Below are 27,500 nucleotides of genomic sequence, written 5' to 3' on the forward strand. Positions count from 1 at the left end.
GCTAACGCTAATGTTATTAAGTTCATTCGTCAAACAACCCAAGGTGTGGGGTTAATTTATAACTAGCTGCGCTAGCTAACGTTTTTATCAACTCAAGTGATTACTAACTAACATTACTATCACTTGTAGACCTAGGTGTCTTCTTGAGCTGATTCTACTAAGAGGAAGCTAACTAACGTTGGCTATGAGTGCAGCGGATAGGGGGGTTGTGTTGTGTGATAATAAGAGATAATCTGTGCTCTAAAAAAATGTAGGTGCGATTTTGGCAAAGGTGCAAGAAAGTTTTATACCTGTACAATATTGTTTACCAAGAGATTAGAGTACCACAGTCACGCAGTACAGTATTGTACCAACCAGTGGTGAACGAAGTACACAGTTCCTTTACTTAAGTAAAAATAGAAATACCCAGATAAAATAGTACTCTGGTAAAAGTAAAAGTCCTCCATTCGAAATCCTACTTAAAGGGGAACTCCAACATTTTGGGAAATTAGCTTATTTAACATCTTCCCTGGAGTTAGACAAGAAGATACATACCTTTTTTGTCTCTGTGCGTGCATTTAGCTTTGGGAATAGACGCTCCGTTAGCATAGCTTAGCTTCATCACTGGAAGTGAGGCAGGACAGTAGCCTTACAGTGCCTTACAGTGTATTGCAAGGTCTGACATTGACCAAACTTGATATGCATGACCTTGGTGGGCTCTAGGTCAACTCCTGAAAAGGGGGTCAATGTCAGACTTTGCAATCAAAAGTTAGGGGGCTAATAACCCTTGCCATAATTTCAGTGCGCCCCCTAACTTTTGATTGCAAAGTCTGACATTGACCCCCTTTTCAGGAGTTGACCTAGAGCCCACCAAGGTCATGCATATCAAGTTTGGTCAATGTCAGACCTTGCAATACACTGTAAGGCACTGTAAGGCTACTGTCCTGCCTCACTTCCAGTGATGAAGCTAAGCTATGCTAACGGAGCGTCTATTCCCAAAGCTAAAATGCACGCACAGAGACAAAAAAGGTATGTATCTTCTTGTCTAACTCCAGGGAAGATGTTAAATAAGCTAATTTCCCAAAATGTTGGAGTTCCCCTTTAAGTAAAAGTAGAGAAATATTTGATATTGAATGTACTTAAGTATCTAAAGTAAAAGTACTATGCATTCTACACATGATGTTGTGTATTCCAGTGCTTAGGAGCATTAAATCCCCTGACCTTTAAAAGTTAAAGTGGTATGTGGTCCAGCTATGCTGCTCTGATTACGTTCAACAACTGTGAAGTTGGCTGGCTTCAAATGTAAAAGTACATAATCTTCATACATTTTTTCCATGTTTTCTATGCAAAATCTTTTTCTTCAAAGTAACTAGTAGCGGATGGGTTCAGATAAATGTAGTGGAGTAAAAAAAAAAAAAAAAAAAAAAAGTACAATATTTCCTTTGAAATGTAATGGAGTGAAAGTACAAAGTTCCCTAAAATGAAAATACTTCATTTATATTTCTATATGTGTTACTGATATTCTAAGTCAGGACAACATTATGTAGGTCAAGTACATGCATCTCATCCCTTAACCATTCTCTCTCTCTCTCTCTCTCTCTCTCTCTCTGCTGCTCCTGAAAGATGTCACTCCACCCTTAATCACTCTCCCTCGGTTTCCTCATCTGACCTTCGACCCCAGCTGTCTAATACTAATACCCTGCACTAGATCAACCATAGTCACACTCATAGTCAAGATAACCTATTTCCTCATATTCATCCTCCGTCGTTAATTAGCAGAGCATAGTTTCTGTTCCGTAAATCAAGTATTCGTTAAATATTATTATATCATTGTATGGCGTCTCATTATTGAACGTTAAACTGCAGATTGTCACCCTTTAGTCTGAGGGGATTTTCAACCATTTTAGTTTAACAATAACTTACTACACATACAGCACTTTTTATGGATCAGTCTTACCATACAGTACCTGGACAGATGATGTCATGTAATAACACTGCCAGGAACTTCTACTCATGTACAATAGAGAGCATCCTGACCGGCAACATCACCTCCTGGTTTGGGAATAGCACTGCACAAGACCGTAGCAGACTACAAAGAGTGACACGTTCAGCCGAACGCACAATTAGAGGGGGGCTTCCCACCCTCCAGAACATTTACAACAAGCGGTGCAAGGGGAAGGCTAAGAGAATTATTAAGGACTCGAGCCACCCGAACAACTGCCTCTTTGAACTGCTGCCGTCAGGCAAGCGATACCGGAGTCTTATGGCGAGCACAGAAAGACTCAGAAGGAGCTTCTATCCCCAGGCCATCAGGCTGCTAAACGAACAATAATCGCTAAACGAACAATAATCACTATGCAACAACCATCAAATGCACACAGCACACACACCCACACGCACACACACACTCACTCAAACAAACAACACACTGCAGCACCCACTCTCCACACTTTAGATCACACAAACACACTTACACTTTATATTTATTGATAAAGGATTTGCACTACAACTCGTACACCTACTGTGAATTGTACCTAAACTGCACCTCGTCCATTTATGCCTTGCACTATATAGTATTGTATATTAGTACACTGCACAGTATTGTATATTGTATGGTAACTACGTCTACGAACATTGTACATATGTCTAAACTGAACACTGTGACCTCTTTTTTTTCTTCTAATTTTTACTATGTTTTTATTTCATACTTATCTTGTCATGCACAGTCTCTGGAGCGCAACAGTAAGAAGCATTTTGTACAAAAGTATTCTGTACTTCTGTATGACAACTATTAAAGAAACTTGAAACTTGAAACTTGAATGTTATGGTACAGTCGGTTCTTAATGTTCTTAACCTGCACAAGTCTACCAGCATTAAACATCACCAGATTCCTTTAGTTTTTTTTCTTTTTCTTCTGCGTTTTCACTGTATCCATGGTATTCTGTTGTTACACTTGGGCTCTAAATCACTCCAGCAGTAAGGATGGCCTGGATGGCGTCGGTCCCACCAATGGACAGGGGGTCAGTTTGCAAAGGGACTCCCTAAAACGTGGTTATCTAACCTATATAAACCCACCTTCGGACCTCGCGCCCCACCCACCCTAACCGCCCATTGGACGTGGTGCGTGACGACGCCCCCCGTATGAGATACCAAGTTTTTAAGCGAGTGCTGGTTTGTATTCAGCCCCGAAATGTATTGTGATCCTGCATCTCATAGCTTCATTGACCGTCCCACTGGCTGTACTTGCCGTCACTCACCATCTTGTGGGCCGGATCAACTTAAAGCTCTTATTAAAACATCAAACCGTTTCAGACCTTTCCTTTTTGAAGTGATTTCTATGATAAAACTACGAGTTAATATGCTGCTGTCCTTTCACACCAACAGAATGTGTGCCACCTCAGTTCTTGAAAGAAAATACACACAGCAGATAACATTAAGGAGCACGGACTATTTTAGGCCTAACAAAATTAATAGTTGGTTTCAGGTTGCCGACCGACCCTGCCGATTTAGGTGCGACCCAATATATTTTATGAGTTTTTAGAAAAAATTATATAAAAAAAAAATCCTTTTTTTTTTTTTTTTTTTTTTTAATAAAGTTTCATAGAAATCTTAGTCAAACATTTAGTATTATGGATATTAAACATGCTGGCAGAGTACATGCATCCATGTTGTTGTGAACATTTTAATTAAATAAAGAAATTCCCTATCCATAATCGCCGTGGGAAAGAATAAAATAAAAAAATTAAATAAAATAAATTCCCTACCTACCCATGGCCAAACTGACAACCAACCTGAAACCAACTATTAATTTTGTTAGGCCTTATCGAACTACAAAGCTCCATACACTGCCCCCCCCCCCACCCCTCTAGCTCAGGACAGATAGGTCTACAAGTGCAGTCAATTCACTTGAGTTTAAAAAAATAAAAAAGTCAGCTAGTTATGAATGACCCCCCCCCCCCCTCATCTTGTTTGTTTTTGAATGAACTTAATAACATTAGCGTTAGCTAGCTAACACAGGGATAAAGTTACATTGGACAGACGACCAAAACAGCTCAAATAAAGTGTCTTGACGTCAGGGGAAAAGTGACCGATGTCATAAATACATTACCCGCCGTGGAGATTCAATAAGGTTGTGTTGTTGTATGTATCAGAAAATGACACCGTAAACTCACAGCTTAAACTATGCTAGCGCTCGAGAAGGTCCTGGGCACTGAACCAGAAGACCTTGTAGTCTAGATGGAAATAGGGGTCCACGCGCACCCCCCGGAACTTTTTATGCCACCTGATTTTTCTTAATCCTTAAAGTGTCTACTTTCAGAATCTGCCAGGTGCCAAGCTGAAATAATGTCCGAAAGGCTCCATTTTAACCCTTTATTGCACCTAACCCAAAACCGAAACATTACAATTTGATGTAGCAAGAGGCATAACTTTTGAAGTAGACAACTTACAGAGACAAATGAATACATTTTTCCATACAATTCTGACCCTAGGAATTCAATGGAATGGTTATTTTTGACATTTGACAACACTTTGACTGTATTTCTGGACAAAAACAGCAAAAAAATGCAAAAGATGTGTGTCTGACCAACTACTTTTTTATTTTTCAAACGCATAGTGAATATTTGTTGACAATCAGTTTTTTTTTCAATCCTTCAAGTGTTTATTTTAAGATTATATTGGGTACCAAGCTGAAATAATGTCCCAAAGGCTAGTTTTAACCCTTTATAGCACCTAACCCAAGAATCGAAAAATTTAAATAGAATGTAGAAGAGGCATAACTTTTGAAGTTGACAACTTACAGAGACAAATGAATACATTTTTCCATACAATTCTGACCCTAGGAATTCAATGGAATGGTTATTTTTGACATTTGACAACATTTTGACTGTATTTCTGGACAAAAACAGCAAAGAAATGCAAAAGATGTGTGTCTGACAAACTACTTTTTTATTTGTCAAACGCATAGAGTGAATATTTGTTGACAATCAGTTTTTTTTCAAGCCTCCAAGTGTTTATCTTAAGATTATATTGGGTACCAAGCTGAAATAATGTCCCAAAGGCTAGTTTTAACCCTTTATAGCACCTAACCCAAAAATCGAAAAATTTAAATAGAATGTAGAAGAGGCATAACTTTTGAAGTAGACAACTTACAGAGACAAATGAATACATTTTTCCATACAATTCTGACCCTGGGAATTCAATGGAATGGTTATTTTTGACATTTGACAACAGTTTGACTGTATTTCTGGACAAAAACAGCAAGAAATTGCTAAAAATGTGTGTATGACCAACTACCTTTTCAACACATAGGGTGAATATATGTTCACAATCAGTTTTTCTCTAATCCTTTAAATTAAATTAAATTATTGAATAAAATCTTGTTGGGTTTATTTTTAACTCTTTATTGCACCAAAATCAAACATGAAAGATTATGTAAAGTGTGATATAATTACAACTTGAACAATGAATACATTTACTTTTTCATGTCACTACCAACTTGCTGACCTAAATTACTCATCATCCTCATCGTCACTGAAGAGATCTTCTAATTCAATTTCTTCCATCTCCAGCTCTTCATCCTCATGCTCATACTCTCCATCCACTTCACCCACAGACAAGTTATTGTTGGTGTAATCGGTCACCTTGTCAAGGGCTGCATGCTCTTCTGACTCTGCTCTCTGAGCCAGTACCTCAACAAGAGAAGGAGGGAGGATGGGTCCAATTGCCCAGACCGGTTCCAACACCTCCTCTTCTCCTGTCTTCTCCCAGCCCATGCCTGGATCATGTGGTTTTGGGCTCTCGATTATTGCCTTGTCTGCTCTCTTATAGAAGGCGACTCTGTAGTTGGCTCGCTGGACATGTGGAATGAGACAGACCTTGGGGGGAGGCAGGCGTTCCAGGTCTACTTTTGACTTAGAGTCCAGGACTTTGTCAGCACCGACCATCTTTCTCATCATTTTCACCCGTACTGTGTCAACTGATGTCATCCGTGCTTGGCCATACATAATACATGTGAAGCTCTCCATCTCCTCTTGAAGCTCATCAGTGACCATCCAGTCTGCACCAAGCTGCCTGAAAGCTTTGTGGAGTTTAGGAGTCTTCTCCAGCTTCTTCAGGGGATTCACCTTGCCTTTGCCTTTAAAAGCGCTGGTACAGTCCTCCCCAGTAAAGACGTAGAATCCAAGAAGTGTGCTACAGTAGTCAGGGCCCAGTGATTCCGACAGTTCTCTCACATTTATCAGTGTGCGATGTTTGCCAGAGCCATGGTCAAGGTAGATGGAGAGGTTGATCCTGCTGGCATGGTAGAGGAGGATCATCAGGATGTCTGTGTCAGGTGTCCTCACCACACTGGACTTGTACCCCCATTTGACAGCCTGGTGGAGGTACAGGACAATCCGGCTGTCTGTCTCCTCCTGGTTGGATCGCAGTTCATAGATCTCAGAAGTCTGGACCTGTAACAATCAAACAAAGTAAATGAATACTACTACATATTTTAACAAATTTACATTTTAAGTTATGCAGTTTTTGTCATATGTATTAAGAGCCCAATTATGGTCTGCAATTGTATGTGTGTGTCACACTTTTTCTGTCAACATACTTTTCCATTTGTTGATGTTAGGTCATAAGATCTTCCGTCAACACACACCACTGCTTTCATGCTCTTCTCAATCCGGGATGCTGCCTCATTCCTCCCCCAGACCCTGAGAAGCAGGTCACATAGCTGCTTCTTGTTAAGCTCATTGCCAAGGAATGACTTAAAGCGGCACGGTGGTGTAGTGGTTAACACTGTCGCCTCACAGCAAGAAGGTCCAGGGTTCGATTCCCGCTTGGGGACCAGGTTTCCATGATGCCAGGTACCCAGGTGGGGTATCTCCCAGGCCTTTCTGTGTGGAGTTTGCATGTTCTCCCCGTGCTCGCAAGGGTTTCCCCCCCCGATAAGATAAACCCAATGGAAAAACATGCACAACAACAGATCGCTAACGCTGTGGCGTCCTTGACGAAGACGGACAGGAGCACTTGGATTGGTCCCCTGGCGCGGCTCACGTTGACGCCTGTCTGCTCCCGGCTGCCCTTGGGGGGGAAGGACGACGGGATGGGTTAATCGCAGAGACGAATCGCATCGGCGATTCTAAAGAGACAATGCATGCGTGTGTGTTCCGGTGTGTGTGCTAAAAAAAAATTCAAACTAACCGCTGTGTGTACCACTAAAACATTGAGTGTCGTTGCATGCCGAATAAAGACCTCTGCAACAGGTCCTGCATTATTATTATTATTAAAGTCATAGGGCCTCCGGGTGTTTGGACCATCAATTATGCGCTTCTCAGAAGAGCCACGTCTGAGCCTCTCCTGGGCTTTGATGGAATCTGGCTGGTAGCAATCTGTAGAGAACACAAAATGGTGCTTGGCAACCATTTGGTCCAGGAGCTGCATGCAAATCCCTCCGAAGGTCGGTGGGAGGTTGGACATCATGTGGAAGAGAGCGTTGCCATCCTGTATGAAGAGGGCATCATTGGGGTAAGGTACGTCTTCGTCCCTGTCCTGCAGCAGATGGTGAAGGATAGTGGCCTTGTTGGTTTTAGCAAAATAGCCATCCGGAGAGCCAAGGGCATGAGGAACAGGTGAGAGGGGATACCGCATGAGTTCCTCAAGGTTGATGGGCATCTCCATAATCTGCGACTTAACAAGCAGCTGAAAGGCGAGGTTGCTCTGCTCCTTGTACACAAAGAGCTGAAATGGAAAATAAGGAAATGAGGAAGGCATAAATACAACAGAGTTTTACGGTTTCATTCCTTACTGAATAATGTTTTTGTGTAATGAAATATGCAAATGGTATAAGTAAAATCAATATCCACCTTCCCCTGCGCAGATGTAAGTTTGACCCTCTTGCTGCAGTAATCCATTGTCTTGAGCCTAAGTTTCTTGAGGCGATCAAAGAAGTCTTTCCTCTTGGAAATGAAGCGCTCTTGGATGAACTGCTCCTTGGCAGCCCTGCCTGCAGCCTCGGCCCGCAGCACGTCAGCCTCAACCTCTGGATCGATGGGAGCTCCAGATGCAAGGGAGTACAGTCGACTTTTGTCTGGGATTCTCCAGGGGTTTGTGAAGCCATTGATGGCAGAGATGACGCTCTGCACCGCTAATTCAGACTTTTTGATTTGGGCAGGCTCCAGCTCACGGTGCTTGCCTGCTTTCGACATATCAGGGTTGTCAATCATGCCACACATCTCAAGAGTAAGCTCATAGAGCTGAGCGCGGGCAGAGGTTGTGCGGCACCATTTCTGGTATGCGCCACAGTTGTTGAAGAGACCTAGTAGACCACCTGCAATGTAGAGAGGGAGAATCTGAATTTTAGCGTCACAACCAACATGAACATGGAAATTAAATATAGGTGACTGTTTGTGTCCACAAACTGACATACCTGAAGTCTTAGCAAACCTCATGAATGTCTCCTCCATGGTCTTGTCCACTGCTGCGAGAGCCCCTGGGATCAATGATCGTGCAACAGCTATAGCTCCAAGCTTGATGTAATCAAGAGCACCAGGATGGGAGAGGTCGATGTTTGTGAGAAAGGCCTCAAACCAAGTAAGGTACCTGTAGGAAATTAATGATAATTAAAGTTTATTACAACAACTACAATAAGCTCCCACTTATTTTTATATTGAGTATTCAGGGAATGAGTGCATAGATTACCTGGCGTAGTTGTGGCCATCATACGCAAAGAAGAGATCTGCCATGGCGCCGTTGCAGTGATGGAACAGCTTGAAATTGTTGGTTTTCACAGCAAAATCTATCATAAAGACCAGCCTTGCATGATCCATCATGGAGAGCCAGAACATGCCCGTTTTGACCAGGTGGCCCCTGCGTACCTTGTCTTGGTATTGGAGGTAGTCACCAATCAGCTTGAGCAGTGTGGGATCCTTCAGAGTGGAGTTGAGGCTCTCAGAAGTGCAAGAGTGGATGAGGTTGAAGAGGATCTCATATGGGATGTCTGGTTTCTCCTCCTCTAGAAAACATTGAACAGCAACCGTTCAAGTGCCTCTGTGACCGCCTTCAGACTGAAGAGAGCCTTGGCATATGACTTCCCGCTCAGGATATTTTTCAGGCAACCACTGTTTGCGAGGCCAGCTCCAAGGAGGATCTCGGCGTAGCCAGCTCCAAGACACTTGCGCCCAGTGAGTCTGCCCATGTAATTCATGGCTGTGTGGAACTTGCCAATGAGGTTCACATGCTTACTGAATTCCTCCTCGTACTTCCATACTATAGGACAGGCTTTCATGATGACTCCCAGGTCAAACGTGTTGATGGTGTATGGCTGTCCAACCTCCTCAGTTGCTGCCTCGGATCTCTTGAGTAGCTCATACACTACTGCGTTGTCTGTAATGGGCTGGTTGATGGGGGTATAAAAGTCGATGGTAGATTTACTAGGAGGCACTTTCCCTGTGCTTGAAATAAAACCACCAAATCCAGGCACTTGCTGCTTGCCCTGGCTGCTCAACCATCTGCTGAGGAGGTGGGTGTTGTACTGCAACATTGAGGCATCATATGACACTTGGTTCTCAGCAGGAGGGTAAAGTTGGCATTCTTGGGGAATTTGGGGCCAACTCTTTTGAATGCCAGCTCTGGCAGCGTCTCGGGAGGCGTGATCTTAAGGCTTCTCATCTTGGATGACCTGTCATAGAGAGGAAGGGTCCTTTTCTTGGTGCTCACATGGCTCTCCTTCACTTATTGAATCATGATTCCCCCGGTGCTGTTTACCACATTTGAACCATGAATGTTGGTGGTGATTCTGTTCAGGTTGTCCCACTCGCTGTGAAAAAGTGTTTCCCTCGCCAGTGATGATTTCAGGGGGCAGGTTAGTGGACATCTCATCAAAAGCTATTGTTAGTAGTGAGCAGTGTTGTGCTAGTTACTGAAAAATAGTAACTCAGTTACTTTACTAGTTACTTCATTTCAAAGTAACTTCGTTACTGTACTAGTTACTTACACCCAAAAGTAATGAGTTACTGTGAAAAGTAACTATTTAGTTATTTTAAAAAAAAAGATTAAAAAAAAAGATTGCTCCCGAGTACTCAAAATCGGTTGATCAACTTGACAGTTTCCATTCACATCACCGAACTCTGCTAAGCAATGTGGTCTAGATACAAACACAAATCTGACACAAACTAATGTTGTCCCGAGTCATATAATAAGAAGTGCGCCGGTTGAAGGAACAGCCTTGATGTCGCCGGAGCGTTTCATTATAACCATTATAATTCAAGGGTACTACGACTATGCTTGCACCTCATGGTACCAAAGCACCTCAAAGGCGCTTAAAACAAAATTACAAACATCACAAAACAAACTGGTCAGACTACTACTTGACCTTACTCCTAAAACCCACCTCACCCCTGCCCACTTTGACAACCTAGGATGGCTTAGAGTAGACGACAGAGTACAGCAACTTGCAATGGGCCTGGTCTACAAGATACACTATACGACCGGGGTACCCATGTACATGTCAAAATACTTCCCAAAGGTCAGTGAATACCACAACCACTACACCAGAGGAAGCTCAACAAACCCAGATTCGGCTCAAACAAGGGACTAACGTTTCGCAATTATGCCACAACAATGTGGAACGCCCTACCCAAAGCTAGGGGTAACAGTACTGTATATTTGAATACCGTTTATGTCACAAATGTATCAGTACTAAATACCTATATGTCCCTATGCCATAAATGTCATGTATGTTGTGTATGTCATAAATGTCTATATGAATTGAAAATGGGGGACCCTGATGGAAACAAGACAAACGTCTTTCTCAGGTCTGCATCCCCTTAACAATTGTATGTATTGAGCCGTACTGTATTGTACCCATTCTGCAATCTGTTAAATAAAGTTTTCATTCATTCATTCATTCACCATCTTGCAAGTTGCAACGTTGTTTAAGATATCAATCAAAGCATTGCAACGTTAGAATAGTTAGGATATCAATTGTGCATGAAAGGACTATATTTATATTGTTTGATTAGTATTATGAGATTCCCTGGCAGATTTCGTACAGTCAAAATCCGTTGATCAACTTGAGTTTCAGTGAACACATTGCACTGACTCACCAAAGTCTGCGGTGGTTGAGATGTAGTAACGTTACGTTAGTCCAGTTGACTCCAGCAGCGCCTCAAACATGTTCTTTATCTCGTTTCCATGTTGTATATTAATTATCTCTCCAAGTAGTTGCTAAATGGTTTGTTAGTTTGTTACTGCGTTCTTTTTATGTAGATTCATAGCGAGCATTTGTTTTGTTTACAATAGAGAGGGTCTATTTCTTTCCGTAGCCGCATTTCTTGCGCACTTCTGATTGGCCAGTGGCCAGACTCGCCTCGTATCATTCTACGCGGGTGGGGATGAGGATAATAATAATAATCACTACCGCTCGCTATCAATCTACGCCGTATATAACGCAAATAACGCAGTGACGAACCATTCAGTAACGTAAGTAGCGTTACTGAATTTCAAAAGTAATGCGTTAGAGTACTAGTTGCAGCAAAAAGTTACTTCGTTTCTGTAACGCGTTACTTTGTAACGCGTTAGTCCCAACACTGGTAGTGAGTAATCAGCCTGAAAATGCTGAAAAACATTAGCTAGCTATCAACTCAGCTAGCTACCAACTTAGCTAGCTACCAACACTATAGTCAAGAATACAATGTTTTTTCCTTTCCCCTATTGTTAGTAGTGAGTAATCAGCCTGAAAATGCTGAAAAACATTAGCTAGCTATCAACTCAGCTAGCTACCAACTTAGCTAGCTACCAATTTAGCTAGCTACCAACACTACTTAGTCAAGATTACAGATGTGATTTCTGTAGACCTTTTGTTGAAGAATTACTTGTATATGACTATTAGGTATATCTTAATAATAGTTAATAATAATAATGAATAATATACTTACTAAGAAAATCCTTGAGATTGTTCCCAAAGAAAGCAGTGGGAGACTGCCATCTGCAGGTAGCCAGGTACCAGGTAACCAACGGCAACCAACTGTCCAACCAATTGCAGAGCCTCGGTCACCAACATCATCAGCTTGGTACCCAATATAATCTTAAGATAAACACTTGGAGGCTCGAAAAAAAACTGATTGTCAACAAATATTCACTCTATGCGTTTGAAAAATAAAAAAAGTAGTTGGTCAGACACACATCTTTTGCATTTCTTTGCTGTTTTTGTCCAGAAATACAGTCAAAGTGTTGTCAAATGTCAAAAATAACCATTCCATTGAATTCCTAGGTCAGAATTGTATGGAAAAATGTATTCATTTGTCTCTGTAAGTTGTCTACTTCAAAAGTTATGCCTCTTGCTACATCACATTTTAATGTTTCGGTTTTGGGTTAGGTGCAATAAAGGGTTAAAATGGAGCCTTTCGGACATTATTTCAGCTTGGCACCTGGCAGATTCTGAAAGTAGACACTTTAAGGATTAAGAAAAATCAGGTGGCATAAAAAGTTCCGGGGGGTGCGCGTGGACCCCTATTTCCATCTAGACTATTGTACATTTGCATTTAAACTGGAAGAGATTGGATTGGTGGGGGGCGGAATAAGGTGAATATTCATACTGACACACACACACACACACACACACACACACACATATCCTCTTTTACACACTATCTGACACAGACACACAACAGAGCCCACAGCAGTAGGATTAATTAATCCAGATTCACGTCTCTATCCATTGTGTTTGGGGGTCGGTGCCCCAGCCCCCACCCCACCGGGACTTTACCTGTGTGTGTGAAGTAGTGTTGTCAAAAATATCGAAAAATCGATACATATCGATTCTGAATATTTAAAACGGTGGTTAACACTGTCTGTCGCCTCACAGCAAGAAGGTCTAGGGTTCGATTCCCGCTTGGGGACCAGGTTTCCATGATGCCAGTTACCCAGGTGGGGTATCTCCCAGGCCTTTCTGTGTGGAGTTTGCATGTTCTCCCCGTGCTCGCAAGGGTTTCCCCCCCGATAAGATAAACCCAATGGAAAAACATGCACAACAACAGATCGCTAACGCCGTGGCGTCCTTGACGAAGACGGACAGGAGCACTTGGATTGGTCCCCTGGCGCGGCTCACGTTGACGCCTGTCTGCTCCCGGCTGCCCTTGGGGGGGGGGGAGGGCGACGGGATGGGTTAATCGCAGAGACGAATCGCATACATGCCGATTAATGACCTCTGAGCAGGTCCTAAATTATTATTTATTATTATACTCATTTCCCGAAATATCGATATTTAATTATTCATATTTATTTTTTGTATAAGGAAGTTGCATTGTTCATTTCAATACCTGTAATAGTACAGTAGTCCACACACACACATGTGCATTCAGTGAAGTTGGAATATGACTGTAATACAAACAGTTCAGTTGGTCAGGTACATGCAACACAGATTACAGTGTTGACATCCGTCTGCTTGAGAAAATACCATGTTCTGCAATAAAAATTATTGAAGTGAGATGAACAGTTATTTTTAAATGTCTGATCTAAAGATAAACAAAAGGGTTTTAAAAGTGTTATATTTATCTTCTCTTATAGTACCAGAGAGAAGCTTTCTCCCTGTGGTATCGAAAATGGTATCGAATATCGATACTTTTCAAGGTATCGTATCGAAGTTCGAAATTCCAGTATCGTGACAACACTAGTGTGAAGTACAACTAACCTGCTCTTTGAAGCGTGTCAAGCATATCGTGATGACACCCCCCCCCCCCCCCCCCCCGCCTGTCCGCCAGCCCCCTCTGCTAAAGTAGCCAGCGGAGGACGCATTTTAACATCTGAGTCTTCAGACAGTATTTTGTAACTCAATCCGACGGCATAGGGGTCTGAAACTGTAGGTTAACGCAAACCCTCTGTGTTCGTTCACTCCATCGGAACCACGAGCCTCCTGCCTCCTGCTCCACGTCTCACGCTTTCCCTGATCTGCACATACACGCACATACACACGCACACACACAGACACGCACGCAGACACACGCACACACAGACACACGCTCACGCACACACAGACACACGCAGACACACGCTCACACGCACACACACACACTGTCTTTCCTCCCAAGTCATGCCAGTTCTTCATTCATGCTCTGTAAATCATATTGCTTCGACATGGCCCCCTTTGAACTGACTGTCAAGACGACCACGAACAGAGACAGAGGAATTTGATCAGTTTGCCAAACATTTCACTTGGTGGGGAAGAGAGGGGGGGGGGTTAGGTCGAGTGAACCAACAAAGGCTGATCGCCCGTATGTCTCTCTCTCTCTCTCTCTGTCCTTCTCTCGCCATGTCTCGTCTCTCTTTTTCTATCCTCTCTGTCCGTCTCTTTCTCCCTGTCCTCTCTCTCTCTCTGTCCTTGTCTCTCTTCCTCTGTCCTCTCTCTCTCCCCCTATGTCCTTCGCTCTTTGTCCTCTCTTTCTGTCCTTCTCTCGGTCTCTCTCTGTCCTTCTCTCTCAGTCTCTCTCTGTATCCCTCTCTCTCTCTCTCTCTCTCTCTCTCTCTCTCTCTCTCTCTCTCTCTCTCTCTCTCTCTCTCTCTCTCTCTATCCCTCTCTGTCTCTCTCTCTCTCTCTCTCTCTCTCTCTCTCTCTCTCTCTCTCTCTCTCTCTCTCTCTCTCTCTCTCTGTTTAACTATGGTGTTTAGGTACTGTTTCCACAAGTTTGCAAGACAACTTAGCTGACTGCCAATATAATAAATAAAAAATGATTAAACAAAAGTTTGTAATTGAAGTAGAAAAAGTGCTTGAAATGTCATTCAAAGCCTTCAGACAAATGGAAGTCCTTTTTTAAAAAGTTTTCCGATAAGATAGTCCACAAATCTATCTAACGACGGCACATTGGAGCGCGCGGTGCGTCCGTAATGCTGAAGCAACAGGAGGTGGTTTTCTGGGTCGGCATGTCTCAGTGGATTTACCCGCATGCCTCCTGTCTTCTCCGCTCTCCTCTGGTTCAAAAGACAACGCATTGACTCATCTTTCCTGCTGACCGCACAGTCTGCCGGGCCTCTGACCGCTGCTGGGAGCTGCCCTGTCTGTCGCCCTGTTCACCGTCTGTCTTACAGTGTGTGCCTCCCTGTATGTCTCTCTCTCTCTGTATCTCTCTCTGTATCTCTCTCTGTAGTGAATATGCACCGATGTGAAAATTGTGGCCGATACCGATAACCGATATTAATATTGCTGTTCTGGCCGATACCTATATTTACCCATGTCGATATCTCTGTATAGAAAACACTTTTTTATGATAATCAAATAAAGAGCTATTTTCCAAAACACATAATTATTAAACTTTTGTAACTTATTTTCAGAAATGACTGATATTTTGAAACTATTTAAGGTCAAAACATGTAAAAAGAAAAAAAATATATACATTTTTCATATCGGCCCTATCTTGATATCGGACCGATACCGATGTGTAAAAAAACTGCCATATCGGCCGATATTATATCGGCGGCCGATATATCGTGCATCACTATCTCTCTGTATATCTATTTTTTTTTTTTTATCCACTTTTTCTCCCATTTTCTATATTTTTCTCCCATCCCAATTTCATATCATCCAATTCAACCCTCCCCTGTCACGAACGCTGTTTCTTGCCTCCCACAAGCCGGCTGCAATGTGGACTAAGTCATACATAGCACAAGTCCCCTCCGGTACTTGAGGTAACAGCAGTCGCATCTTTTCACCTGCGCGGCTCGATCTCTCAGTGGCGAGGAGTAACGCGTGGGAGGCTCACGCTGCCCCCGACACTTCCTGATTCTACTGCGCAGGCGCACCAACCGACCTGTAGGAGTCGCTGTCCACAACGCCCGATCCCCACCCATCAGTTTCCCACCCCCTAATACGGCCAATGTGTGTTAGTATGAACGACCAGCTAAACTGAAAGCAATGTGGAGCGCTGGGCTCAAACAGGCAAGCCCAGCGTCTCCGTCATTCGTGGCGAGCGCCTTGCCCACTACGCCATGTAGCCGCCCCATCTCTCTGTATATCTCTATCGGTATCTCTCTCTATCTGTATCTCTCCCTGTATATTTCTGTCTATCTCTCCCTATATCTCTCTATCTCTCTATATGTATCTCCCTGTATATGATCTCTCTCTCTGTATATATCTCTAATCTCCATCTGTATCTATCTCTCTTTCTTTCTATCTCTCTCTCCCTGTATGTCTCTCTCTCTGTATATCTCTATCTGTATCTCCCTGTATATTTCTCTGTATCTCTCTCCCTGTATCTCTCTCTCTCTCTCTCTCTCTCTCTCTCTCGCTCTCTCTCTCTCGCTCTCTGGGTGCATCACACCATTTTTCAAGCTAAAACAAATTCTACTTCTATTTCCGGATTTTTCTCCTTTTCTATAATTTGATGATCATTCAAATAAAAGCAAAACGTGCACATAACACATAACACGTGCCCGCTGAGTTCCACCGTGGGCTTGGCCTGTTGCCTCTGTCCCCCCACTGCCCTGTCGTGTGTGTGTGTGTGTGTGTGTGTGTGTGTGTGTGTGTGTGTGTGTGTGTGTGTGTGTGTGTGTGTGTGTGTGTGTGTGTGTGTGTGTGTGTGTGTGTGTGTGTGTGTGTGTGTGTGTGTGTGTGTGTGTGTGTGTGTGTGTGTGTGTGTGTGTGTGTGTGTGTGTGTGTGTGTGTGTGTGTGTGTGTGTGTGTGTGTGTGTGTGTGTGTGAGTCAATGTTCAACAGAATGGCAACATGGATGGTCGAAGTTGAACCAAAGTTTCTCTCAAGAGAAGTCTGCTCACTCCGCTGGCATCTTGATAACGGCAACCAAACGAGACATTTCACCTCAGAATGCAGTAGATTGTTGTAGTTGTACTCTGCATGAAATAACATCACTAGGGCTGACCCCTATTAATCGATTAGTCGACTAATCAGTCGAAAGGAGCCGTAGTCGACTGGCCAACCTCTTAGTCGAGAAAAAAAATATATATATATTTTTATTTTTTATCATTCTTTCCAAAAGAAAAGAGGCCTAGAAGCGTGGCTAACGCTAATGGCACGCATACCAGAGGCTAACTGCCTACGAAAACAGGCACAATATATCAAGATGTATCCATCAGTGGACCAATTGCATGCTTTTGCAGAGGACAAGAAGCCTTCAGTCGACTCCTTCAGACATTAAGCACCCCCACAGCCCAAGTGGAATGATAAAAAAAAATATATATATATATATATTTTTTTTTAGTCGACCAATAGTCGACTAACGTAAAATTTTGGCCAATCCTAGTCGACCATCCAAATCCTTAGTCGGGGACAGCCCTAAACATCACATTTAATTATTCTCTCTGAATATGTTTGTTTTGTAGCTAGTAGTTTCCTTGTTGCCTGCCATCTTTAGCGTTACGATTGTCTCCATTCAAAACGTCCAGAGCGCTTTGTCTCCTTTCTTCTACCACCCCTCTCTCTCTCTCTCTCTCTCTCTCTCTCTCTTCCCCTCTTATCACCACCACCCATCTCTCTCTCTTGCCCTCTCGTTTATTCTCTCATTCTCTCTCTCTCCGTCATCCTCACCCTCTTGTCATTTAGATTTATTTTCACATCTTCAAGGATGTGACTTTCCAAGGGTTCAGTTTGCGTGTTTAAAGACCCCTAACTCCGATTAATATTTCCTAAATAAAATTCCCATTTGTTCTTGCCCCTTTCTCTCTCTCTCTCTCTCTCTCTCTCGCTCTCTCTCTCGCTCTCTCTCGCTCTCTCTCTCTCTCTCTCTCTCTCTCTCTCTCTCAATATCTCCTGCTTCAGGATTGCATCCCTGCAAAACTGTGCATCATTCGTCTCGTCTCACCATCAAACTCTAAACCCTCTCTCTCTCCCCCTCTCTTCCCCCAGAGGAGTGACCCAGTGACGGGACCATGGCCCTGAGCGACGCCAGAGCCGACCGGGAGGGGACCGGGGCCCTGAGCCACGCCAGAGCCGACCCCCTGGGCCCCGGCAACGGAGGCCGCCGCCACCATCTTCCCACCGGCGCCGACGGAGACCCCGGCACCCCTGACGCCGCCGGCGTGGCGGACCCCCTCGGCGCCGCCGCCGTTGGCCACTGCCTCGTCGCAGGCGGGGAGAACATTGTGGTCGCGGATGGTAGCGTTCTCGGAACAACGCCACAGCAACAGCCGAAGCCTCGCCTCGTCCAGAGGACCAACAGAACCACCCAGAACGGCGTTGTTGTCAACCACAACGGTTCAATCAAGAACCCCCCGCTCCCCTCCTCCTCCTCTTCCTCCTCCTCCTCGCCGTCACCCGCCACTGTCGCAGACTCCCAGAGGCTGGCCTCCCCCCTCTCACCCTCGCCGTCCTCCTCTTCCTCCTCCTCTCCTCCTCCTCCTCCCCCTCTTCAACCTCCCCTCGCTCCGTGCTGCCTCCACTGCCCCTTCCACCCCCCCCCACCGTGCTGCCAGGGGGGCCCGCAGGAGTGCCACCTCTACCAGGGCTCCGGCGTCCCGGGGGGGGGCGCTGCTGGCCCGGGTCCCCCCGCCTCCACGACGACCCCCCGTCCTCCGGGGTCTCCCTCCTCCTCCGCCACCGCCGGCCCCCCGTCCACCTGCCCCTGCTGCCTCCCGACCTCCCCCCATCCTCCGCACCCCTCCTGCCTCCAGCAGCATCACCAGCGCTGGCAGGAGCACCTTCAGGCGCACAGACCCGTCATCAGGTACGTGTTTGGGGGGGGGCACGCGGCATGTGTTCAGCCCGACCCACGGGAGACGCTCCCGCGCCGCTCGAATGTGTGTGCGGCTTCGCTCTGAGGCTAGGACAGTCTGAATCACAGTCTAGGACAGTCTGAATCACAGTCTAGGACAGTCGGAATCACAGTCTAGGACAGTCGGAATCACAGTCTAGGACAGTCGGAATCACAGTCTAGGACAGTCGGAATCACAGTCTAGGACAGTCGGAATCAGAGGCAGTCGGAATCACAGTCTAGGACAGTCGGAATCACAGTCTAGGACAGTCGGAATCAGAGTCTAGGACAGTCGGAATCACAGTCTAGGGCAGTCGGAATCACAGGCTAGGACAGTCGGAATCAGAGGCAGTCGGAATCAGAGGCTAGGACAGTCTGAATCACAGTCTAGGACAGTCGGAATCAGAGGCAGTCGGAATCTGAGGCTAGGACAGTCGGAATCACAGGCTAGGACAGTCGGAATCACAGGCAGTCGGAATCACAGTCTAGGACAGTCGGAATCACAGGCAGTCGGAATCACAGTCTAGGACAGTCGGAATCAGAGGCAGTCGGAATCACAGTCTAGGACAGTTGGAATCACAGTCTAGGACAGTCGGAATCACAGTCTAGGACAGTCGGAATCACAGGCTAGGACAGTCGGAATCAGAGGCAGTCGGAATCACAGTCTAGGACAGTCGGAATCACAGGCTAGGACAGTCGGAATCACAGTCTAGGACAGTCGGAATCACAGTCTAGGACAGTCGGAATCACAGGCTAGGACAGTCGGAATCAGAGGCTAGGACAGTCGGAATCAGAGGCTAGGACAGTCGGAATCAGAGGCTAGGACAGTCGGAATCACAGTCTAGGACAGTCGGAATCACAGGCTAGGACAGTCTGAATCACAGTCTAGGACAGTCGGAATCACAGGCTAGGACAGTCGGAATCACAGTCTAGGACAGTCGGAATCAGAGGCCAGGACAGTCGGAATCACAGGCTAGGACAGTCGGAATCACAGGCTAGGACAGTCGGAATCACAGTCTAGGACAGTCGGAATCACAGTCTAGGACAGTCGGAATCACAGTCTAGGACAGTCGGAATCACAGGCTAGGACAGTCGGAATCACAGTCTAGGACAGTCGGAATCACAGGCTAGGACAGTCGGAATCACAGTCTAGGACAGTCGGAATCAGAGGCCAGGACAGTCGGAATCACAGGCTAGGACAGTCGGAATCACAGGCTAGGACAGTCGGAATCACAGTCTAGGACAGTCGGAATCACAGTCTAGGACAGTCGGAATCACAGTCTAGGACAGTCGGAATCACAGGCTAGGACAGTCGGAATCACAGTCTAGGACAGTCGGAATCACAGTCTAGGGCAGTCGGAATCACAGGCTAGGACAGTCGGAATCACAGGCTAGGACAGTCGGAATCACAGTCGGAATCAGAGGCTAGGACAGTCGGAATCACAGGCTAGGACAGTCGGAATCAGAAATATGCACATCTAGAATAATACAAAAATGAATACAATTAAAATATTAACCTCTCTTTGTGATGTGAAAATGTTAACCAGTCGAGATCGCTTGTACAGTAAGAGACGGTTAACATCTGTTTTAGTATTTTCACATAAATGTGTGAACATAAACACACAATTTCACATAAACACATAAATTGGCTTTATTGTTTTAAAAAACCCAATGACACAGTGGGTGCAACAGAGCCGCCGCCGCGGACAAGTGGGCGAGTAACGGGGACGGTAACAGAGAAACACGCAAGGGTTAAATAACAATAACAATCAAACCGTGTTTAGGTTAGATTCAGAAGCGCGGCAGCTTATGTAAATGTCGACCGCGCCGCCGCCGTCGGGATCAAATGTACTTGCCGTTCTGCTTGTTTACGTTTCAAATCAAGCAGCAGAGCCGGGAGGCTGAAGGTTTCCCGGCGGTCTGTCTGAGCAGACGGGGGGGGGGGGGGCTTGTACAGTATATTACACCGGCACAGCGTCTACATGCATTATGTATCACATGGGGATAGATGGGATGGGGGGGGGGGGTATTCCTCCCTAATCCATAATGTATCCTCTTCAGTCAAGTGTGTGTGTTCCACACCGAAAATAACGTTATTGTCATACATACAGGGTTCGCATAAGGTCCTTGGAAGTGCTTAAAGTGGGCCTGGAATTCCTTGGAAAAACTGCAAATTTTTTTAAACAAGGTGCTTAAAAAGTCCTTGGAATTTCAAATCAACCATTCGCATTGAAAGTGTTGTTCATCATCCGTGATAAAAACATTTTCTGAATCGAGAAATTGCAATTCAGCCGAGTGTCCTTTGCTCCGTTTCTGTGGTGTTTTATTGGCGCTTAAACCTCAAATGATACTAAGCCTGTTACACGGAATGCTTTCAGACCGCCTGTGTGTAGGTGTGTTGTGTTGTGAAAGGAATGGGGAGGGTGGGGGGGGGGGGGTCTGTGTTGTCTCTTGGACTTATGCCTCTTGCTGTGTTGTGTGTGTGTATGAGAGATTGCGCTTGTAGAGTTTCCTCTTATACGGGAACCTATGTGTGTGTCTGTCTGTCTGTCTGTCTGTCTGTGTGTCTGTCTGTGTGTGTGTGTACCAAGGTGCAACTGGGCCTATTCCAGAGGGTATGTTTGTATGCGTGTGTGTGCATACGATTGTGAGAGAAAAGCCTGTGTGTGTGTGTGTGTGTGTGTGTGTGTGTGTGTGTGTGTGTGTGTGTGTGTGTGTGTGTGTGTGTGTGTGTGTGTGTGTGTGTGTGTGTGTGTGTGTGTGTGTGTGTGTGTGTGTGTGTGTGTGTGTGTGTGTGTGTGTGTGTGTGTGTGTGTGTGTGTGTGTGTGTGTGTGTGTGTGTGTGTGTGTGTGTGTGTGTTGGCTTCAGGCACGTCTCTCTCTCCTCTCCCCAGTCTTGTCAACAGAGGGTCTTTCATTGGTCTCCCCTCGCCCAGTGGGTGCTGAGTGAATGCTTACCAACATGTCACATCCCTATTCAGGGATCATGGTAACTGTGGAATGCAGCGGGGTGGGGTAGAGGTGGGGTGTGTGTGTGGGGGGGCGGGGGGTGGGGGGGGGGGAGCAAGGCTGTCGGGACCGTGATACATGACCAATATTTTGAGTATACGACGTAGAAGGGTCGTTTTAGTAACTGGCTGTCGTCGGAAGGTGTTTTCTTTCCTGGAGATTTTGCTATTTAAAAGCCACTACGGCGGTGAGAAGATTGATTTTGTCCAGTTTATAGGAGCTGTAAAACGGGTCTGTAAAATTGTGTTTTAGCGCGTTTACGGACCTTTTGCAAATGAATGCCGAAGGAGCTCTAGAAATGTAGTAGTAACGTTACGTCAGTGTGCTTGTTGAAGACCAGAGGTTGTTTTGTGAATATTATGATGATGTCAGATATGTGCTTATCATTTGACAAGAAATACCTAATTTTAGCCTGAGTATAAGCATACAGAAACCCTTACCTTAATTGAATTGAAAATGTTTACTATAAAGATAAATAATAGTAATAATAATGGGGGCGTGACAGTGGCCCAGGAGGTAGAGAACAGTCGTCTGGTAATCAGAAGATTCCTGGTTAGATTCCGTCTCCTTGAGCAAGACGCGTAACCCCTAACTGCCCCTGATGAGCAGGTGGGCACCTTGCCTGGTCCCCTCTGCCGTCGGTGTGCGAGTGTGAGGCGTAAGTTGTGAAGCGCTTTGGATAAAAGTGATATATAAAGGCAGTCCATTTATTGACAAATTTATGGCAAGAATACGCTGTTCAATAGCTTAGCACAATGAATGGAAGCGGACATGGCCGGTTAGCCTTCGGGAGAGGTGTTATTAGTTGGACAATGCCTAGGCGAACCGGCACTGTCCGCTTCCATTCATTGTGCTAAGCTAGGCTAACGTGCAGCTTTCTACTGAACGGAGAGGAAACTGGTATCTATTAGGGCTGGGCAATTAATCGGAAAAAAATCGCAATCGCGATTCATAGACCTACGCAATCTCATTTCTAAGTTATGACGATTTTTTTTATACAAAAAAAATAAAAGTTATTCATTTAGCAAGTAAGAAAGCGATCACGCGTCTCTGGTATCAACAAGAACCTCCAACAAAAGAAAAATGGTTGGCCATTATAGGCGAAATATACACAATGGAAAGACTTACTTTTATTCCCAGATTACAGGAAGAGAAAGGTTTGAAGTACTGGGAAAAATGGGACTTTTATATGTTAATTACGACAACCAGTGGATGATGTATAGTTGTAAAGAATATTCACCATACCTATAGGGAAAGTAAGATAATTGAGAACTCAGCATGTGAAAAGTATATTTTTGTAAAGTGACACTAATAATGCAGCCCGGGATTGTGTTTTTGTTATGTCTTGTTGTTTGTGATTGTTTGCTTATTGTGAAAAACAATAAAAAGAAAGTTATATAAAAAAATAAATAAAAAAAGTTATTAATTTTATTAAATTTCTTTTACTTTTTACTTTACTTTTTAAGTGATTTTATTGAAAAAAAATAAGAATCATGAGATAATTGTGATCTCAATTCTTAGAGAGAAAAATCATGATTCACATTTTTAACAAGAATCGCCCAGCCCTAGTATCCATCTCCTTGTCTCTCTCTGGAGAAGACGGTAAGCGAATTTCCCCAAATGTTGGCGTGTTCTTTTAAGGTGCTTTTGTATGCTCATGTGATAATTCAAAGTCGGTCATCTGTTTGCCCGGTGGAAGTAGCTGTCCAGTGTTCTCTTGGATATGGACCCGAGACTGCGGTACCGTCTGCCAGCTCTCAGGGAACATGCATGGTAGATAATTGAGGTTAAATAATGTAATTAATTCGGCTGCTGTCATACTGTACTGCAAGGCCTATTCCATTGTAAACTGGGATTACGCATCCCAACTTGTTCCACGAGAACCTCATGTTGACAGCCTGTCGTGAGACACACACACACACACACACACACACACACACACACACACACACACACACGCACACACACGCACACTCGCACATCTCAGACCTCTGACATCTCCTAACTTGGCCTTTTCAGCGAGGATTAGGTGGTAACTCTGCTAATTGAGTGGTTGTTGGGATGGGACACGGAGTTGAAGACATTGTAGACACATGACGTGTGCTTCTCTTCCAATTGTTTCCCCATTTTATGTCATCTCATCTCTTCCCATTTAATGTAATTTCATCTCATTTCATCTAATCTCATTTCATCTCATCTCATTTAATCTCATCTCATTTAATCTCAAGTCCCCCTATGGTATGCCACCTCCCACATGCCCGCTCCTCCTATGTGTTGCCTCCCCATGTCTCCTGAGGGGCCAGCCAGAGGCCCCCAGTCAGAGGCCCCCAGTCAGAGGCTCCCAGTCAGAGGCTCCCAGTCAGAGGCCCGAGTCAGAGGCTCCCAGCCAGAGGCCCCCAGCCAGAGGCTCAGAGGCCCCAGTCAGAGGCCCCCAGTCAGAGGCCCCCAGTCAGAGGCTCCCAGCCAGAGGCCCCCAGCCAGAGGCCCCCAGTCAGAGGCCCAAGCCACCCGGCCAGAGGCCCCCAGCCAGAGGCCCGCAGTTAGGGGCCCAAGCCACCCGGCCAGAGGCCCCTCCCTCCAGGCTCCGGTGGTGCTGGTTTGATGGCCCCATCTATCCGTCCTCCCCAGTCAAACACAATGCAGACAGTACCAACACTCCACAGACTGAACCAACACACAAGACATAGGAGTCAGACACACTAGATCACTACTAGACTCACAACTGGCTGTGTGTGTGTGTGTGTGTGTGTGTGTGTGTGTGTGTGTGTGTGCGCGCGCGTGTGTGTTTGTCCTTCATCCTCCAGAATAGGACTATATGTCTGTCTGTAAGTATGACAGTCCAGCCAGTGTCTGGGTTGGAATGTGTTATTCTAGCTCCCAAGACACTCTATTAGAGATGCCCCACCATCAAGTCAAGTAGGCCTTGTATGTTTGATCTTCTCATTCTTGTCTTTGGTCACGTTTCCAATCCTAACTTTTTTCTCTTCTCTAAGGCTCACGCCAGCCTCTCTGTTTTATTGTGTGAACTCCTCAACCCTCCAGAGCCTGGGATCCAAAATGAGAAATTTAATCTATCGCCCTGAGACCCAGAGGCTTGTGAAAACATATTAGGCTACTACTCCGTGTGTGTGTGTGTGTGTGTGTGTGTGTGTGTGTGTGCGTGTGCGTGCGCGTGCGTGGATTCACAAGAAGCAGACCTGCTATAGGTCTTCTTTACACAGTTTAAGAAAGATTTTTAGATGCAAAGCGCCTTCTGTCGCCGTCAATTTCACCTCACTCACTCACTCACTCACTCGTTCATCCAGTCATTCACTCGCGCTTAGCCACTCTGCCCCTAGTGGCAGCTCAAAGGCATGGCACCTCCCGCCCGGTTCACTCTATGTCTATGACACTGTGTGTGTCCTTTGTTTATTGAATCCGCGTCCATCCCCCACGAGCAGGTTGGCACCCCGATGAGCAGGTTGGCACCCCGATGAGCAGGTTGGCACCCCGATGAGCAGGTTGGCACCTCGCACGGGCGCCTCCCCCATCGGTGTGTGAGTGTCTGAGTGAATGGGTGAACGAGAGGCATAAATTGTAAGGTGGTTTGGATATATAAATGCAGTCCGTTACATATTATTAAATTGTATTTTATCGGATGCTAATTTGTATAATTATTATTATTATTATCATAAATTTTTTTAAATGTGTTTTTGTAGATTTTTATTTGTTTGTACTACCGGGCAGTCCGGTAGAGAGAGAGGGAGAGAGAGGAGGAAATGGGAGACGGAACAGGGGAAGACATTCGGCAAAGGACGCCGGGTCCGGGAGTCGAACCCGGGTCGGCCGTTTCGCCACGCAGCGTGCTACTAGAGCGCCCCAATTTGTATAATTATTATTAATAATAATAACTAACAATAACAATAATACATGGCGGCTGGGTGGCGCAGCGGACTAAGCGCTCGTCACCAACACTGGTATAGAATCCGGCTGTCAGTGTTGCCTCCAGCTTGGGCCGGCCGTCATACTGGCTCAATTGGCAGAGTCAGCGGGAGGGAAGCCGGGTGGGTGGTAATCTGGTCGTTGTAAACAGTGACTCCTACAGGTCGGTCAGGGCGCCTGCACAGCGAGGAAGGGAGATGGTGAGGGTAGTGTGAGCCTCCCACACGTTTCAAGTTCAAGTTTCTTTAATAGTTGTCATACAGAAGTACAGAATACTTTTGTACAAAATGCTTCTTACTGTTGCGCTCCAGAGACTGTGCATGACAGGATAAGTATGAAATAAAGACATAGTAAAAATTAGAAGTAAAAAAAGAGGTCACAGTGTTCAGTTTAGACATATGTACAATGTTCGTAGACGTAGTTACCATACAATATACAATACTGTGCAGTGTACTAATATACAATACTATATAGTGCAAGGTATAAATGGACGAGGTGCAGTTTAGGTACAATTCACAGTAGGTGTACGAGTTGTAGTGCAAATCCTTTATCAATAAATATAAAGTGTAAGTGTGTTTGTGTGATCTAAAGTGTGGAGAGTGGGTGCTGCAGTGTGTTGTTTGTTTGAGTGAGTGTGTGCGTGTGGGTGTGTGTGCTGTGTGCATTTGATGGTTGTTGCATAGTGATTATTGTTCGTTTAGCGATTATTGTTCGTTTAGCAGCCTGATGGCCTGGGGATAGAAGCTCCTTCTGAGTCTTTCTGTGCTCGCCATAAGACTCCGGTATCGCTTGCCTGACGGCAGCAGTTCAAAGAGGCAGTTGTTCGGGTGGCTCGAGTCCTTAATAATTCTCTTAGCCTTCCCCTTGCACCGCTTGTTGTAAATGTTCTGGAGGGTGGGAAGCCCCCCTCTAATTGTGCGTTCGGCTGAACGTGTCACTCTTTGTAGTCTGCTACGGTCTTGTGCAGTGCTATTCCCAAACCAGGAGGTGATGTTGCCGGTCAGGATGCTCTCTATTGTACATGAGTAGAAGTTCCTAAGGATCTTCTGACTGACTTGGAACTTCCTTAGGCGCCTGAGGAAGTAGAGGCGTTGTCGTGCCTTCTTCACAACACTGTCAATGTGTGTGGTCCATGTCAAGTCCTCGGATATGTGGGCTCCGAGGTACTTGAAACTGTTCACTCTCTCAACTGGTGCCCCGTCGATGCTGAGGGGGCTGTAGTCCTTGACCCCCGACCTCCTGAAGTCCACAATCATCTCTTTTGTTTTGCTGACGTTCAGGGAGAGGCAGTTCTCCTGACACCACTGTGACAGGTTCTCTACCTCTTCCAGGTAGGCCCTTTCGTCGTTGGCAGAGATCAGGCCCACCACTACTGTGTCATCAGCAAATTTGATGATGGTGTTGTTGTTCCGCTGTGCTACGCAGTCATGTGTGTACAGGGAGTAGAGGAGGGGGCTCAGAACACAGCCCTGGGGGGCCCCTATGTTGAGCGTGATGGATGAGAGGTTGCAGTTGCCGGCTCTTACCACCTGGGGTCTGCCCGTCAGGAAGTCCAGGACCCACTGGCACAGGTCATAGTTCAAGCCCAGGTCCCTGAGCTTGGCTATGAGTTTGGAGGGGACTATGGTATTGAATGCTGAGCTGTAGTCGATGAACAGCATTCTCACATAGTTCCCCTGCCTCTTGTCCAGATGTGATGCTGCTGTGTGCAGGCACATGGGCTATGGCGTCCTCCGTGGACCTGTTGGGGCGATATGCAAATTGCCAGAGGGTCCAGGTTGATGGGGAGGGAGGAACAGATGTAGCCCTTCACTAGCTTCTCAAAGCACTTCATGGCTATGGAGGTGAGGGCTACAGGGCGGTAGTCGTTGAGGCAAGCGGTCGTAGATTTTTTTGGGTACAGGGATG

General features: G+C 45.4%; 1 protein-coding gene across 2 annotated transcripts in view; it reads left to right on the top strand.

Moving 5' to 3' along the window:
* Positions 1–27,500, top strand: part of disp1 (dispatched homolog 1) — a 112,790-nt gene that overhangs the window by 10,116 nt on the left and 75,174 nt on the right. For both annotated transcript variants that reach the window (XM_084314810.1, XM_084314809.1), the window contains exon 2: positions 17,819–18,635. In XM_084314810.1, coding sequence (XP_084170936.1) covers positions 17,842–18,635 — 794 coding nt within the window. In that variant the 5' untranslated portion in view covers positions 17,819–17,841. The remainder of the gene's footprint in view (positions 1–17,818; positions 18,636–27,500) is intronic.

This window comes from Notolepis coatsorum, assembly GCF_963971535.1.
Source record: "Notolepis coatsorum genome assembly, chromosome: 5".
NCBI lineage: Eukaryota > Metazoa > Chordata > Actinopteri > Aulopiformes > Paralepididae > Notolepis > Notolepis coatsorum.